Here is an 18869-nt window from a genome sequence, read left to right as displayed (position 1 = left end):
TCGGGAAACAGAACCTGAAGCAACGTCCTGTTTCAACCCCGCTCTTTAAATACTGTCAGCAATCAACCGCCCAGCCCCAGCCGACATGGCCGGCCAATCGGAACCCGGCTACTGAGGAAATCCTTCTGGTTGGTTCTGTCCGGCTTCTCAGGCGGGGCTACAGCACTGACATCCCAATCTAGTTCTTCTGAGGCGGAGCTTCGGGCTCCCGCGCCCGAATGTGGGGAAGACGCCGGCCATCGTGTCTCGGCGCCATCCTCCCTGCTGGCGCAAGCACGGAGCCCATAGCCGGCGACCGAGAGTCCGGAAGCCGCGATCGCCAGCCCACGGGCTCGGCCCCGGACAGGGCGGCCATCGCCGCGGATAACCCCGGCTCTCAGCCGCGGCCTCAAGAAGGCCGGCCATCGCCGTAATGGACACCGGCTCTTGCTACCCGCAGAGGAGCAGCTGGAGGGAGCGACGGATGTGACATTTTCTAACATAAAAGTTTGTTGCCTTTAAAAGCTCCTTTCAGTTTTGCACACTGCTGTTCTGCTTCCTTCAGTTGTTCCCATCCAGCTAACTCTTTCCTGAGAAATTCTCCCATCTTGACAAAGTTAGTTCATTTGAAATCTAGGACCTTCAATCCTGAATGTGCCCTCTCCTCCTCTGTCTTAATATTGAACCACACCATGATCTCCCACCATAACATCAGAAACATTTTCCCCGTTTGTTAACACCAGGTCTAGGATAGCTCCATCCCACTTCGGTTCCATTACCCTCTTCTGAAACAATTCTTCCTGTAGAGAATCCAAGATCTCTTTACTTCTGAATGACCGTACAGCAGGGACACCACAACCGATGTCCAGCATGATGAAATCACCTATCAGTAGTACTTCCCCTTTCCTAGCTATTTTGTGGATGTCTTCAATTAAGTCTCTGTCCATTTCTTCTGACTGTGAAGGTAACTGTTTTGTTCCATTTTCTGTTTTTAATGCATACTTTTAGCAAAGTATTCCATATACTGGATATCTACCCCTTCCCTTCTGCCACTTAGGCGCACTTCTGCCACTTACTCACATGAATGACAGTATACTATAAATTTAAGTGTGTAGATGACACATTTAGATGATCTGTTATAGAATGAGCTGGATAGAGTTCCAAATGGCAGACTTACACAGTATGTCTATGGGGGAGGGGGGGAGAGTTATTAACATGGGCTACCATTATGATGTTATTTTATTGTTCTCATTGTATAAAAGGGACCTGTGCTAATATAGTACAAGTTAGTGGTACAATGACATGTCTTAACAGTAGTCTGCATTGATAACTATTCCCCTATGTTCTAAAATACCAATTTGCATGTGTAATTACCTACAAGTTAGAGAATGACATGGGGAAGGGGACTCGCAGTGACCGCGGGGGATGGGGACGGGACGGGGACACATCCTGTGGGGATGGTGACAGAGCCCCTGAGGACGGGGACAAACTTTGTCCCAGTGTCACTTTCTACTTTGAAGCCTGTCAATGAACTGGACTGTTATTTATGTTTATTTGATGCAGACAACAATATTTTTTTTTTTTGGGGGGGGGGGGGGGGAGAAACAAGCAAACATGTTGGCCACAGCTAGCAAAATTTGTATGGGGGATTCTGTATATCCTGCTACCAGCACATCTTCTAAGAAGACATCTTCTATTGCAGGAGGGACTGTGGAAGACAGGAGAGCTAGATTGAATCCTGAAATTGTTAATGACGTTTTGTTCACCCACAGATTAAAACATCATAACAGTGCTTCATAGGCAGTGGCGTAGCCAAGGGTGGGCTTAGGTGGGCCCAGGCCCACCCACTTTGAGCTCAGGCCCACCAGTAGCAGCACACCTATGATGTGGCCGGCAGAGATTCCCAAGCTGAAAACTCCCAAGAACTGTCCCTCCCGCATACCTTATAAATAGCAGATCTTCGCCTGCAGGAAGCAGTGACTGATACATACTGCTTACACCGGCCCCACAGTCTTCCCTCTGACGTATTCCCGCTTATGCGGAAACAGGAAGCTGCATCAGTGGGAAGGATGTGGGGCCTACATGAGTAGTGTGTATTACTTTCTCCTCACTGAAAATCTGAAATTTAAAAGGTGTGCAGGAGAGGAGGGATATTTGAGAGACCATATGGCATGCAGGCGAGAGGAGAGACCAAATCACCTATGGGATGGGGTGGGGTTCTTCTGCCCACCCATCTTGGGCCCAGGCCCACCCAAAATTGAGTGTCTGGCTACGCCCTTGTTCATAGGGCATATTTTTCCACTCTATGGCACACAGAATGGGTTGTATTTTGTACCCCTGGACATTTTAGCAGGGTGGATTAGGATTCCTTTGGGTAGTAGAAGTCAGCAATTGTTGGGTTGGAAGGGTAGAGGGTGATGGTGGTGGTGGGAGGGTTATTACAGCTGCTCAATATTGTTGTTTTCTATTTGTAATTTATACACAACAGTTGCACACCATATTGTTCCTTTTTTAATTTAATAAAAAGATTTAAATATAAGATCATAAGTGTTCGAGTCTGCAGATGAGAATAGAGCCCACGGGGATAGGGTGGGGACGAGGACAGAACCTGCAGGGACGGGATGGGGACGGAGACAGAACGGACGGGGACAAATATTTTCCCCATGTCATTGTCTACTACAAGTCATGTATATTGCCTTGTGGCCCTCCATTGATGTTTTAGATGTTGACAAGCAAAATGTTACTCCCACCACACATAGCCGGTACATACACATGCATCTCTGCATTCATTTTAGAAAAGGCTTTATGTCAGCAGATACTTTTTGAAAGTACCTCCGTAACTGCAGTCCTCGTAACCTAGATGTCACAATTCCAGTTTCTACATTCAATCTAAAGTCGGGCTGTATATGTATTAGCAGTGGTGCCAGATATGTGTGTATTGTGGTCACCGTGATAGCGCTATATGTTTCATTTAGGTCTGCTATTCAGTAGGCCTGAACTAAACATAACTCATCCAGATAGTGACTAAATATCACTTCCATCTGGACAATTTCACTGCCTACCCTTGTTCAGCTCTTGCTGTACCCCTTTCTTACATGGATAGCATTGGACTGTGCATACACAGTGAGATAATAAATTCTACTACTACTACTACTTATCATTTCTATAGCGCTACTAGACGTATGCAGCGCTGTACACTTGAACATGAAGAGACAGTCCCTGCCCGACAGAGCTTACAATCTAATTAGAAATGATAAGTAGCAGCAGTAGTTAAAGTCTGCTCGGCAGTGGTCCTACTTCCCAACTGCTGGAGTTGCCATTGAAGCCCACTCCAACCTTGATTCGAATCTGTTTTGTTATATACCCAAGAACTGAAAACCATGAATATGTAAATTAGAGATTTACCAGCCTCAGATGAACATAGAACTTTGTTTGACTATCAGCAGGTGCATGTGGAAAACACCCTATACAGAAGCAGGGGTGTAGCCATGGGTGAGCCTAGGCCCACCCAGTTTGGGTTCAGGCCCACCCAGCAGTGGAGCACCTTCATCAGAACGGCAGCTGAGGGAGCAGGCTGAGCTCTAATCCTGCATCTGCTTCCCAGATGCTGCCTACCGCTGCCACGATCCTGCATCTACCTCCCTCTGTCTCAGCAGCAGCGGACCAGCGGCAGCGATTCATGCTGCCTCCTGCTTCTAACCCGGAAGCATCTCCTCTGCCGCATCCCGCCCCCATTATTACAACTTCCTGTTTCTGCTGGGGCAGGACGTGGGCGCGCGGCAGAGGAGACGCTTCCGGGCTAGAACGAAGCAGGAGGCAGCATGAATCGCTTTCGCTGGTCCACTGCTGCTGAGACATAGGGAGATAGATGCAGGATCGTGGCGGCGGTGCAGACAATGAAGGCGTGTTGCTTCCATGCCAGAGAAAATGCTGAGGTACACCTGCAGGGCTGCCAGGCCATGGGCAGGGGGATAATACTGGATCCGGGGTTGGAGAAAAGGGAGAGAGACGCATGACAAAGGGGGGGGGGTAGTTTTAGGAGGCCCACCCATCCTAACTGTGAGCCCACTCAAAATGATAGGTCTGGCTACGCCACTGTACAGAAGACAGAATAAGGATGGAAATTATTCTACGTTTAAATTGTTCTTTTTCATATTTTTCTATCACCAGAGTTATCCATCCCACTCTTCAGCAGACATCAATTCCAGTCTTCCTCCAATGTCCACTTTCCACCGTAGTGGTACAAACCATTTCAGCACCTCTTCCTGTACACCACCCGCCAATGGAACAGACAGTATAATGGGTAAGTAAAATAAAAGTCTTCTGTGTGAATGGTTCATCATAATCTAATTCACTTTAGCTGATTATGTCCCTCTTAATTTGATTGCAGTTTTGCAGAGTGCATATTGCTGTATAAATTGCAGCTAGTACAAATAAATTGCAGCTAGTAAAATAGTTGAAACCTTTCATGAATCAATACACTCTTGGTTCGATCATGCATGCTTTAGTTGTTAGTATTTTTGACTACCGTAATGCTCTCTTTGTATGTGTCTCCCTGGGAAGGTATTGAGAAAACTACAGATAATCAAGACTACTGAGGCAGGGATGGTAAGGGGTAATAAGGGCAATCTAGTGTGCGCCCTTTGCTAGCTAATTTACATTGGTTCCTATGTCTGAGTGGATAAGATTTAAACTTGTGGTCCTAGCTTCTTCATAAGTCTTAAATTTCAACAGGTCTTACAGTAGATACTGTAGGTGTCAGGGCCTGATGTACAAAGCTTACTGTGCTTGGAATGTTTGCTTTAGACTGGTTATAGCCTGTCTAAAGCAAACATTATTTACCATGTAATGCACAAAGGGGTTCTGCGTATCCTTTACCATTCCCTGTAGCAGCAAATGCATTGCGAGGAGCTCATTAGTATTAAAATGAGCATTCCGAGCAATGCACAGATCTAAGCGCCTACCTTTAATGTGCAGAATTTTACAGCAGGTCTGGACCTGCCCTTATAGGGAGATTTGGACCTGCCTTTGGACCTGCCTGCACTGTATGGGAGGGGAGGACTTGGGGAGGTAGGGGAAGCTTTGGTGAGGCTTAGATTGTGGGGGAAACTTCAGGTTGCCTTGGCTCGGGGGGAGGGGTGCTTGATGAAGTGGGGACTAACAGCATCCCTCCATCCCTAAAATCGGGCCTGGGAGCATGGGGCCATGACTTTGAGGCCTAATGCTCCTGGCACAGTAAAATAATCCCAGCTTTGGGTGCACACTGCAATTCATGTTATGGTTTTCACATAGTAATGAACTACTTTGCATGCATTTGCATGTTTTTCATCTCATTACTACATAGCCTGCAGCAACCTAAGTGTCACCATGGTAAAAACAGTCAAGCTGTGGTAGGGTCTTTTAAGTCATGTTATGGGGCAAATAACATGACCTAAAGCAGTGGCGTAGCCAGACTGCCAATTTTGGATGGGCCTGAACCCAAAGTGGGTGGGCACAAAATTTTCTCTCTACCCCCCTCCCCCAGCAAAATTTAGTCACGCTAATCAGATGCATTTGTCACACAGGGTAAAGTGCTGCTTTTCAGTGCATCAGATTTCAGAAAATTTATTTAATAGCCTAACACCCTTTTCAATGAGCTTTCAGAGGCCAAAACCTCCTGCCTCAGGTCAGTATAATGCTGTTACGGTATCCTCGCCTGACCTAAGGAAGGAAGTATTGGTCTCTGAAACTTCATTAACACAGGTACCATATTACTTTATCCTAAATTAAAAATAAAATTATTTTCTTTACCTTTCTTGTATGGCCATTTACTTTTTCTCATTGTGTCGCTCCCAGTCTCTAGATTCTGCTTTCCTTCGTTTTCGCTTAACTCTTCTGCCACGGTTTCTTGGCCATTTCTCATTTTTCTCTCCTTTTTCTTTGCTTTCTTCAATATTTTTCTGCCTCTCTCTCTCTGTCCTGATTTAATTCATTCTTATTATCCATTCTTTAATTTCCTTCATCTACTTATGGCTTTTCATCTTTTTCTCACCCTTGTTCTCCCCATGCCCCTTCCTCTTATTCTCCAGTCTTTCACTACTCTCCTTTTCCATCCAGCAGCTCTCTTCTTTCTCTCCCCATCCTTCCAGTCTCCCCTCTCTCTCCCCATCCTTGCAGTAGTCTCCCCTCTTTCTTTCTGCATCCTTCCGTCCAGTGTCACCTCTTTCTCCCTACCCTTCCATCCAGCATCTTCCCTCTTTCTCTCCCCATCCTTCCATCCATCTATCCTCTCTCCTGATCCTTCCATCTAATGTCTCTCTCCCTGTTTCTAACCAGTGTCTCTGTATCACTCTACCCTTTTCTGTTCAGTGTCCCTTCTCTCTCCACATCCTTCCAGTCTCTCACCTTTCTCTGCATCCTTTCAGTCTCTCCCCTTTCTCTCCCCATCCTTCCATCCAGAGTCTCTCTCCCCATCCATCCGTTTTCCCTCTTTCTCTCCCCATCCTTCCATCTGTTTTCTATCTTTTCTCCCCATCCTTCCATGTTTTCCCTCTTTCTCTCCCCATCCTTCCATCTGTTTTCTATCTTTTCTCCCCATCCTTCCATGTTTTCCCTCTTTCTCCCCATCCTTCCATGTTTTCCCTCATTCTCTGCCATCCTTCCATCTGTTTTCCCTCTTTTCTCCCCATCCTTCCAAGTTTTCCCTCTTTTTCCCCATCCTTCCATGTTTTCCCTCATTCTCTGCCATCCTTCCATCTGTTTTCCCTCTTTTCTCCCCATCCTTCCAAGTTTTCCCTCTTTCTCCCCATCCTTCCATGTCTTCCCTCATTCTCCCCATCCTTCCATGTTTCCCTCTTTCTCCCCATCCTTCCATGTTTTCCCTCATTCTCTGCCATCCTTCCATCTGTTTTCCCTCTTTTCTCCCCATCCTTCCATGTTTCCCTCTTTCTCCCCATCCTTCCATGTTTTCCCTCATTCTCTGCCATCCTTCCATCTGTTTTCCCTCTTTTCTCCACATCCTTCCATGTTTCCCTCTTTCTCCCATCCTTCCATGTTTTCCCTCATTCTCTGCCATCCTTCCATCTGTTTTCCCTCTTTTCTCCCCATCCTTCCATGTTTCCCTCTTTCTCCCCATCCTTCCATGTTTTCCCTCTTTCTCTCCCCATCCTTCCATCTGTTTTCTATCTTTTCTCCCCATCCTTCCATGTTTTCCCTCTTTCTCCCCATCCTTCCATGTTTTCCCTCATTCTCTGCCATCCTTCCATCTGTTTTCCCTCTTTTCTCCCCATCCTTCCAAGTTTTCCCTCTTTCTCCCCATCCTTCCATGTTTTCCCTCATTCTCCCCATCCTTCCATGTTTCCCTCTTTCTCCCCATCCTTCCATGTTTTCCCTCATTCTCTGCCATCCTTCCATCTGTTTTCCCTCTTTTCTCCCCATCCTTCCATGTTTTCCCTCTTTCTCCCCATCCTTCCATGTTTTCCCTCTTTCTCTCCCCATCCTTCCATCTGTTTTCTATCTTTTCTCCCCATCCTTCCATGTTTTCCCTCTTTCTCCCCATCCTTCCATGTTTTCCCTCATTCTCTGCCATCCTTCCATCTGTTTTCCCTCTTTTCTCCCCATCCTTCCAAGTTTTCCCTCTTTCTCCCCATCCTTCCATGTTTTCCCTCATTCTCTGCCATCCTTCCATGTTTTCCCTCTTTTTCTCCCCATCCTTCCAAGTTTTCCCTCTTTCTCCCCATCCTTCCATGTTTTCCCTCATTCTCCCCATCCTTCCATGTTTCCCTCTTTCTCCCCATCCTTCCATGTTTTCCCTCATTCTCTGCCATCCTTCCATCTGTTTTCCCTCTTTTCTCCCCATCCTTCCAAGTTTTCCCTCTTTCTCCCCATCCTTCCATGTTTTCCCTCATTCTCCCCATCCTTCCATGTTTCCCTCTTTCTCCCCATCCTTCCATGTTTTCCCTCATTCTCTGCCATCCTTCCATCTGTTTTCTCTCTTTTCTCCCCATCCTTCCATGTTTTCCCTCTTTTCTTCGACGAGGCCCGCCCTGCATGCCAGCGCCAGCCCCCATTGCCGGCCACTGCTGCTTTTCCTGTTGAGCAGCAGGGCCGGCGCTACAAAAAAGAAGAAGCGCTAACGGCGCTAAGGACCGTAGGATGAGAAATGTTAAAAAAAAAAAAAAAGCGCGGCACCGGCAGGCACTGTCTTGGCAGCCTTGAGGCATTGGCTGCTGAGGCATTGGCTGCTGGCTCGCAGGCTCCTCCTGTCTGCGGGAGGAGCCTGCGAGCCAGCAGCCAATGCCTTAAGGCTGCTGAGACAGTGCCTGCCGGTGCCGCGCTTTTTCTTTTTTTTTAAACATTTCTCGTCCTTAGTGCCGTTAGCGCTTCTTTTTTTTGTAGCGCCGGCCCTGCTGCTCCAGGAAAAGCAGCAGTGGCCGGCAATGGATGCTGGCGCTGGCGCTGGGCGGGCCTGGGCTGAAATTGGGTGGGCCTGGGCCCACCCAGGCCCACCCGTAGCTACGCCCCTGACCTAAAGTCCTAACCCCCCACCTTTAATGTAGGCCTGCTATTCAGTAGGCTTACCAGCCATATAGATGACCAGGGCTTTTTTTGAGGGGGTACTTGGGGGTACTGAGTACCGGCACCTTGTTCATTGTCTGCTAAAATTGACTCATGGTCCCCAAGTTTTACTGAAAGAGCTCAGGCTCTACACACCAATTCTGCCTTGTCATAGATTCTGTGACTGGTTGCAGGGGTCCTGGCTAATGTGGGGTGAGTCCTGGCTATTGTGGGGTGGGTCCCTCAGTGATAACCCCATCCCTGAAGGGTGACCTGGCATTTGAGTACCGGCACCTTTTTTGCTAGAAAACACACACTGTAGATGACATGCATAGAGGGTGGTTTTATAAAGGCAGATTTGCATATGTACTGCTTTATACTATGAGTTTATCTTGTTGGGCAGACTGGATGGACCATACAGGTCTTTATCTGCCTTCATCTACTATGTTACTATCAGGCTCATTTTCAAAAGAGAAAAAGGTCCAAAAAATGACATGTCGGCATTTGGATGTTTTTCTCACAAAGACCTTATTCTCTGTCAGAAGTGCGTCTAAATCTCAAGGGGGCATGTCAGGGGCGTGTTCACGGTGGGACTTGGGTGTTCCTAAGACTTAGACGTTTTTCAGCCATAATGGGACAAAACAAAAATGTCCAGGACTAAAACTTAGATGTTTTGAGCTATATCTATTTTTATAACAAATAGCTGTATTGGGAATTCAACCCACTACGCCAGGATCAAAGTCCACTGCACTAACCACTAGGCTGCTCCTCCACTCCGCGCAAAAAGGTGCCCTTACTCCCCCATTGGTCACTAACCCCCTCCCACACCAGAAGCCCACTGTACCCACATATTGGTGCTCCCTTCACCTGTAAGGGCTATGGTAGTGGTGTACAGTTAGGGGGTAGTGGGTTTTGGGGTGCTCAGCAGACAAAGTAAGGGAGCAGTGGTCAGATGTGGGAGCATTTTATGAAGTCCACTGCAGTGTCCCCTAGGGTGCCCTATTGCTGTCCTGGGATGTCAGGGGAACCAGTCTACTAAAAATGCTGGCTCCTCCTACATCCCAGTGGATTAATTTTGTACGTTTTGCACTTGGATGGTTTTTTTTTCGAAAATGGACCAAAAAACAAAACGTCCATAGTATTTTCGAAAAAAAGATAGACATTTTTCTTTTTTGAAAACGACCTTCTTTCCTGTTCAGAATTTGGATGTTTTCTGTAAAACGTCCAAATTCAAATTTAGATGATATATAAAAAATGCCCCTCCACGTATACCAGTATACTCATGTAAAGTGCTTCTTATTGAATTATCCTGTAAGTACAAGTCATGCAATGACAAAAATACACATACTTACATGCAACTTTAATGTTATCATATTCTGGTGTGGAGCATGTGGAGTTACATTTTGGGCTAGATTCAGTAGATGGTACTCAAATATTGGCACTGAAAAAAATCAGCGCTCAATGCTATTCTGTAATGGGTACTCAAAGTTGAGCACTCATTATCAGAATGCACTGAATACCGATTTTGTTGCCAGGATTTACCCCTGAAGAAACCAGGTGTGATTCCTAGTGTCCAAGTTAGGCTCACATCCCCGGTATTCTATAATACTGCTTGCAAAATTTAGGAATTCCCATGACCCTCCGGTGACCCACCCATGCACCTTCCATGGCTAATCTCCCTTGTGGGTTGCACGCTATAAGATTTGGGCGCACATTGTTATTGAATAATGCGCAGCAAGATGTGCATGGAAATTCAGATTGGTCCCAATTTCACTCAGTTATTGGCACTAATTGGCTGCTGAGCCATTTTAATTGGGTGTACATCTTGGATCAGCACCCAAATATCAGCCTCCAATTTTGGGCACCATATAATAGAATCTGGGGGTTTATGTTCATACTTTATAAAATTTCTTCATTTGCACTTCTTTAATTCTAACGTTTACACCTGCTTTCAAGCAGGCATAAATGTCTGCATTTTCTTTTTAGGCACAATTACTTCATGATTTGTGCTGATATTGTAAAATAATCTATAAATAGATACCTTTTTGTCCTTTCAGTCAAAAGGGCCCTTTCAATCGAAGGTGCCCTTTTACTAAGCTGCTGTAAAAGGGCCCCTTCGCTAGCGGTGGTGGCCATTTTTGCTAACGCCAGGACCCCTTTTTACCACAGCGGCTGAAAATTGGAAGAAATTAAATGGCCGTGCCGTAAGTTTATATTTGCCGCATTGCCGTTTTGGAGGGAGCACTTACCGCCACCCATTGAGGTAATATTTTTTCCTAATTACCGCTAGTGCCGGAAATGGCGTGCGCTAGAGCGAAACTACCGCCAGCATCCGTGTTGGGTTGGTGGTAGTTCTGGATTGGCACTCAGCAGGCCCATTGCCGTGCATCAACCAGACCCCTAAGTGACTTATTATAAAATTACCCTCACAGTGGCTGAATATTGCTAAAGAACGCATTGCCTTCAAAATCTGTACGCTGGTCCACAAGATTGTCTACGGTGAAGCCCTGGGATTCATGACAGACTTGATCGACTTACCAACTAGAAACACATCAGAATCAACATGATCATATCTAAATCTGCACTACCCAAGCTGCAAAGGACTAAAATACAAATCAACTTATGCATCCAGCACCTCCTACATAAGCACACAACTATGGAACGCATAGCCAAAAGCCTTGAAATCGACGTACGACCACCTCAACTTCTGGAAATCACTAAAAACTAACCTGTTCAAAAAGGCATACCCCAGCGATCCAACTTAAATGCCTGATCCCTGCAACACAACAAAACTAAAGTACGTAATGGACAAAATGCAACTCTTCCGATGTACGTTTCCTTAATGTGGCTATGCCACATGAACTTCATCTTAACACTACATCACCTTGTATTTGTTCTCACCGCAGTCTGTAAATGCCTCTCCGGTACTATGTAAGCCACATTAAGCCTACAAATAGGTGGAAAAATGTGGGATACAACTGTAACGTTGTATGGCATTATTTGCATCTGCAAAGTTCTATAGAATCTTGTGAATATTTTTCAGCTTGCACTGTATAAATCAAAATTGAATGATCTTCAGCGATGAATGTTCCTCCATTTTGTTCATGTTCATTTGTCATCTCTTTCTGAATTGGTTTCATGTATAATGTGTGATGTCATAACAGTACAAACTGAAGACAGTCCATACATATGATCTGTGACGTTTTTTTTAATAGGTATGGCTGCTCTTACATGTGTAGAGAATATCCAGAGGAGCAAACTAAAGAATTAGAAAGAGACAGATTTAAGAGAAAAGACCTGTAGTTGGTACAGAGTTCCTGCCTGTCACGTACTCTTCCCTCCTCTTTCCTGGTTTCCCTGCTCCTTCCGTCTCTTCCCCATCCTCCCCAATAGTACTTGTGTACGTTTTCTGTTGTATTAGCTTAATTTTGCTGCATTGGCATCTGCCTCTGCGGTGCGCTGAAAGCCACATTGAGCCTGACGCTGTTGGGAGAATGTGGGGTACAAATGAGATAATAAATAAATAAATACTCTTTTGAAATTCAGTTTTTAAATTTTATGTGGTACAGGAAAGATACAGAGGTCAATATTCAAAGCAATTTAAATGGCCAGAAACAACTCCTGGCCGTTTAAATGGTTTGCTCAGGGCTAACCAGGCATGTTCAGTGGAGAAGTGGCCTAGTGGTTAGTGCTGTGGACTTTGATCCTGGGGAACTGGGTTTAATTCCCACTGCAGCTCCTTGTGACTCTGGGCAAGTCACTTAACCCTCCATTGTCCCAGGTACAAAATAAGTACCTGTATATATGTAAACCGATTTGAATGTAGTTGCAAAATACCAGAGAAAGGTGGTATATCAAGTCCCATTTCCTTCACCCTATTTGAGATTCTAAATGGAATGTTGAGATTCTGTTGCTACTATTGGAGATTCTACAGGGAATGTTGCTATTCCACTAGCAACATTCCATGTAGAAGCCTGCCCTTGCAGATCAGCAACGCGGCTGCGCAGGCTTCTGTTTCTGTGAGTCTGACGTCCTGCACGTACGTGCAGGACGTCAGACTCACAGAAACAGAAGCCTGCGCAGCCACATTGCTGATCTGCAAGGGCAGGCTTCTAGATGGCATGTTGCCAGTGGAGGAGTAGCCTAGTGGTTAGTGCAGTGGACTTTGATCCTGGGGAACTGAGTTCAATTCCAACTGCAGCTCCTTGTGACTCTGGGCAAGTCACATAATCCTCCATTGCACTTGGTACAAAATAAATACCTGAATATATGTAAACCACTTTGAATGTAGTTGCAAAAACCTCAGCAAGGTGGTATATCAAGTCCCATTTCCCTTTCCCCTTTTTAAAAAGACAAAGAGCATCAGTTATGCATATTGAAGCATTGTGTTTGATGTTGCAAATTCCATACGTCTAAATCGAACAGGTCTAGTAAAATACATGAAGTTTCCAGTTTCAAGTGGGGTCTGACTCTCTCAACCCTCTCCCACAAAAGAATTGATCAACTGTATATGAAAGAGATTTTCTGATCTGAAAGATATCAGGTTTGACTGGAAATAATGCTTGATCCTTTGCCATATATTAACAATATGTTTTCCCAAATTCAGCACCATTTGTTTAAACAGATTTAATGCAGCATATGCTAAAGATTATGGGAAATATGTGTGTTTTTTGCATTAAATTTGCTTGTTACTTTCACTTCTAATGACATGTTCATGTGATGTGCATTTCAATATGTAACTGTCTCAATATTGTTATTTCCTCTGAGGCCTTGGTTTCACAATAGTTTTATCAGATCAGTCACACAGGGGCCTCCATCTTTGTACTTGGACAAGTGTTCTGATGAACAGAAGGAATAAGCGAGAATCCACCAGCACACATGGAGAAAAAAAAGTAGCAGAATTTGCAAAACAAGGTTTTGAAAAAAAAAAAAACTCTTTCAAAGAATTATACCAGGAAACAAGGAAAAAACAATTGGCAAAAGTTCAAATAAAGCAGCAAATACAAAAAATTCCTTCAGCAATTAGGTACAGATCAAAACATAACACAGGAATGACTGAGAAAATGTGAACTCAAACAAGATGAGAGGCTGATTATTACAGCAAATGATAATGGACTATAGATCAGATGGATGACAGGCAGCTTAGAAAACATGGTAAAATAGCCATGGTGTACCTCATCATCGGATTGCGACTTCTTGATATCAGAAGACCAGAAATGTAAACACACTAACATCATTGTACTGGACAAACACTAGGCAAAGTTGTAAACAATGAAGACGTCATGGTCACCTGGGTCACTCCCTTTCTGATTGATAAAAAGGACAATGTAAGGAAACTGGCCATTGTGGCAAAGAAGACAAACACGCAATTCTTCTGGTACAATGTATGGAAAAAGAGGAGGAAGAGGAGGAGGTATTTGACAAAATCCCTCATGAGACACTCTTCAGGAAATTTAAAGTCACAGGATAGCAGGCAGTGTCCTACTGTGAGTTACAAATAGTGGTACTAAATAGTTTCCCTAGTGGAAAGAGGTAAAGAGTGGAGTGCCCAAGGGATCTGTGCTGGTACTGGTGCTGTTTGACATTTACATAATATGATCTAGAAAAGGGAGCAATGGGTAAGAGAATCACATTTACAGATAACACAATGTTATTCAAAGCTATTAAAATTCGAATTTACTATGAGACCTTCAAAATAGCAGATGGAATTTAATGTAGTTAAGTACAGAGTATTGCACATAACTAATCCTAGCTATAATACGCAGTTCTGGGTTTTGTATTCGGAGTAACTGTTGGATCTTGGTATCATTGTAGATAATATATTGAAGTCCTCAGCTCAGAGTGTGATGGGTGTCATCAAAGCAATAGAATGTTAGGAGTTATTCAGAAAGACTGGAGAATAAAGCAGAGAATGCCGTAGCATTGGTACTCGCAACCCAACTTCATACCTTCATGTAAGATCAGAAAGTATTTTGGTGAAGCATCTTCTTGACCCAGCAAGACTGATGGTGACACAAGGCCATAGCTTCCCTCATGGCAGTGACACATATAAGATGATAGCATCAGGTTTCTCCCCCCCCCCCCCCCCCATTTTCCCAGGCTGCATCCAGATCTGACTACTGCCAGTTGTGACTGCCTCTTTTCCCAACATCCATACACCCCAAACATACTACCCCCAACAATCCTTACTCCAAAAAACTACCGCCATCTCCCTCTTATTGTTGCTGAGGATGGGACAAGTGGGAAAATCTTTCGCCAAACCACTACACTGCCCACTCAAAATAACTCTCTCCCCTGCCAAAATCAGCACTAACCTCTCTCTTTCCAACAATTCCTCCCATCCCTTGCCTTATCCAGTCACCATCCTACTGCATCCCTTAACCTCCTCATCCCTTCCCCCACCCAAACATTCTGCACTATAAGATTCATATGTTTCCAGAAACAGTTTCTCTTTATGCAACCTGCAGTTCTGCAGATGGGTGCCCTATTATTTCTAAAGTTTCGTTGCTAATATGTGATCAAGTATAGATCGCATAAATATGTTTTCTTTGATTCTGTACAACTCTCTACATTTATTTCCACTAAAGGGGTTATTAAGGGGCAAGACAGGACCATTGAATTGATCTGTGTTATGAGCCAGCTGTTAGCAGCTTTTTTACCTTTTCTTTCTTTTGAGTGCCTTTGTGTTTTGAGCTTGGATCTCCCACTTATTGAGGACTAGAGTATTTGCAATAATTTATTTCTGAATATAGTGTGTACTTTTGATTTTTTTTTCTGGAATTTTCTGTACAAGTGGATGTTTGGGTTGCTAAAATTTGTCAATTTCAATAAAAATAACATTTTTTTTCAAAAATGTAGAGTCATGTATAGCCTTTAGGTGTCACCACTGCACGTGACCTCTCTTGAGGTCAACACTGTTACCACAGTATCCCAAGAACCCCCTGCTAACCTAGGGGTCCTTTTACTAATCCGCAGTAAAATGTGGCCTTACGCACTCTTATTCAGGTCTTTCCCACACGCTAAGGCCACTTTTACTGAGGCCAGAAAATAGCTGATTTTCCATTTTCCCAATTAACGGGCATGCGCTAATGTTGTCATTAGAATTAAGAAAAATAAGTGTGTGAGCCCTTACCGCCACCCATTTTGCAGGCAGTAAGGTCTCACATGATAGTCTCATGCTAACCTGTGCACTGTAATGTGGCTGAGCTAACTGATTCGCACTATCACACCCATTCTCTGCCCCAGACATGCCCAGCCAAGAAAAAAATCAGAATTTTACCTTAGTAAAAGGACTCCCTAGGACGCTGAAGACCCGAAATGGAAATAAGCAACACTTGCGACTGAACTACTGGCCTGGCACTGCCATTTTCCAGGAAGTCTTCACACTGAGGCATTCACTTTCACTGTCTTTCTAGCATTTGCTTTCTGAAATGCTAATGCCTTCCATTCCACTCATGATTGCAGACTAGTTTAAAAAAAAAAAAAGGTTCTCCTTTAAAGGAAAACGTCTGTCGACATAGTATGTAATCATGTGTTGTGGAAGGCAATAATTATTCAAGAAAGCTAAAAGTAGTTTCTTCTTTCAAAATTCTGTATAACACTTTAAAGTACAACTCAGTTAACCTACAGAAGAGTCACCGTGTTTACTGGCATGTTTTCAAAGACCCATATTGTGCCTCTCCTTAGGCTTATTATATAATAGTGTTTTACTTGCTTTTTCATTCTTCTTCTTGTGACATGTTTACGTGTTTACGGGAAGTAGCATGAAAGAGAATGGAAAACAACTCTGCCAACTCAGTGGTCTGAGACATCATGTAAGTCAGTCATAATATTCATAGGAAACAAAATGGCTCTACATTAGTTGAGCAATGAGACAATGGTGCAAGAAAGAGAGATTTAGATTTGTTAGGAACAGGGCAACATTCTGGAGAAAGAGGAGGCCTATTCCAAAAGGATGGGACCAGGCCATTGGCACTAACTTTTAAAAAGAAGATAGAGCAGCTTTTATGTATTATTTTTTATTTATACCCATTTTACTTTTAATAAAGCAATATAACGTGTACCCAGTTATGGCTACAGTCCACCATAATTAGGGATCCAAGGTCCAAAAAGGGGAGGCTCCAAATTAACGACAAAAAAAGATAAAGAATATGAACGATATACTTCTTTTGTGGGACCTCAACAATTCAAGGAGAACTCACTTAAGAAGAGGCCAGCCAGCTTATTTTCGAAAGAGAAGGCCAGCCATCTTCCGACACAAATCGGGAGATGGCCGGCCATCTCTCAAGGCTGGCAAAATCGTCATAATCGAAAGCCAATTTTGGCCGGCCTCAACTGCAGTCCGTCACGGAGCCAGCCAAACTTCAAGGGGGTATGTCAGAAGGGTAGCGAAGGCGGGACAGGGGCGTGCCGGGGCGTGCTTAAGAGATTGGCACCCTCGGTCTATAATGGAAAAAAGAAGGGTGTCCCTGGCAAGAATTTGGTCCACTTTATTTGGTCCCTTTTTTTTCAGGTCCAAGTCCCAAAAAAGTGCCCGATCTGACCAGATGACCACTGGAGGGAATCGGGGATCACTTCTCCTGACTCCCCCAGTGGTCACTAACCCCCTCCCACCTTCAAAAAAACAACTTTAAAACCTTTTTGCCAGCCTCTATGCCAGCCTGAAATGTCATACCCAAGTCCCTGACAGCAGTATGCAGGTCCCTGGAGCAGTTTTTAGTGGGTGCAGTGCACTTCAGGCAGGTGGACCTAGGCCCATCCCCCCTACCTGTTACACATGTAGGTGCCCCCCTTCACCCATACGGGCTATGGTAATGGTGTAGAGTTGTGGGGAGTGGTTTGGGGGGGGGGATTTGGGGGGGCTCAGCCCCCAAGATAAGGGAGCTATGCACCTGGGAGCTATTTTAATTTTTTTAAAAAATGTTTAGAAGTGCCCCCTAGGGTGCCCGGTTGGTGTCCTTGCATGTCAGGGGGACCAGTGCACTACAAATGTTGGCTCCTCCCACGACCAAATGCCTTAGATTTGGCCGGGTTTGAGTTGGCCAGCCTCGGTTTCCATTATCGGCGAAAACCGAGGCCGGCCATCTCAAACCCGGCCATCTGTGACATTTGGCCAGCCCCAACCGTATTCTCGAAACGAAAGATGGCCAGCCATCGTTTTTGAAAATATGGTCGGCCCCGCCCCTCGGAGATGGGTGCCCTTAGAGATGGGTGTCCCCGGTCAAAAGTGCCCCTCCAGATGTCCTAAGAGAGCAGCACTAACTCCAGTTCTCTTCATTGCCAGAAAGGCAGCCAAGTGTGCTGGTTAACAATGTATGTGCATGGAAATTTAAAAAATAGAAGTCCCTAATTGCCATATACCTGGATGCAATAACATGCCCTACTTCCACCTCTTCTGCATCCCCCTCAGCACATCAGAAAGCATTTGTATTTTAAGATTCATGAACAACTTATCCTGATTCCTAAAAATCAATTGGAGTAGTATTCCCTATCAAAAAATAAGGTAAAAGTCTCCATTAATGTTGCTGAAGAACATTGCTCAGAGTTTGAAGATTCAAGTAAAGCTGTAACATCCAATCTATCCACATTTACCATTCCATGGTTATGGACATGTCATCCATGTTTCTTTAAGGGCAGATGGTACACTTCCATAATAGGTTGGACATTAGCTTCTGAAAAATTCAACAAAAAGTATTTTTTAAACATTTCCTTTGCCAAAATCATAGGTAAGTGTGGAAAATCCAATAAGTACAGATTTCAACTTTGCATAGAGTTCTCAAAGCTTTCAGTCTTGAATCTTATTGCAGGCAAATCTTTAACCAGGGTTCCTAAGTCTTTAGCTGAACCCATAGATAAGTCAGTATTATTAACTTAGGGGCCCTTTTACTAATCTGTGGTAAAAAAAAAAAAAAAAAAGTAGCCTTTGAGTGTGCTTACTCGTGCCATTCCCGCACATTAAGGCCATTTTCACCATGTGGGTGAAATGACCAGTTTTTCTATTTTTAGTATTAATGGCCACATGCTAGCTTTCCCTTTAGTGCATGGTCATTAGCATGTGAGTCCCTACTGCCACCTATTGTGTAGGCAGTAAGGGCTCACACGCTAACCCGCTCTAATCGGTGGCAATGTAGCTGTGCTAATCAATTAGCATAAGACACACCTACTGTACATTGGATGTAGCAAGTCAAATATAAAATTGCAGTAAAGCAAGTCAAGAGAGACTTAAGAAGCTTGCTGCAGAGGCAAGAACTAATACTATACACGTTTTATGAGTACATCTGAAGCAAAAAAGTCTGTGAGAGGGAGTTGCTTGGATCACTGAATGATCAAGGGGTAGAAGGAGTGTGCAGGGAAGG

At 44.4% G+C, this 18869-nt stretch overlaps 1 protein-coding gene across 1 annotated transcript in view; it reads left to right on the top strand.

The window, feature by feature from the left end:
• Window positions 1-18869, top strand: part of TCF4 (transcription factor 4) — an 816409-nt gene that overhangs the window by 654551 nt on the left and 142989 nt on the right. The window contains exon 12 of the mRNA XM_030192973.1: window positions 4150-4282. Coding sequence (XP_030048833.1) covers window positions 4150-4282 — 133 coding nt within the window. The remainder of the gene's footprint in view (window positions 1-4149; window positions 4283-18869) is intronic.

The sequence above is a fragment of the Microcaecilia unicolor genome, chromosome 2 (genome assembly GCF_901765095.1).
Source record: "Microcaecilia unicolor chromosome 2, aMicUni1.1, whole genome shotgun sequence".
NCBI lineage: Eukaryota > Metazoa > Chordata > Amphibia > Gymnophiona > Siphonopidae > Microcaecilia > Microcaecilia unicolor.
Note: the sequence above shows the minus strand (reverse complement) of the source record. Positions and strands in the feature narration are given on the sequence as shown.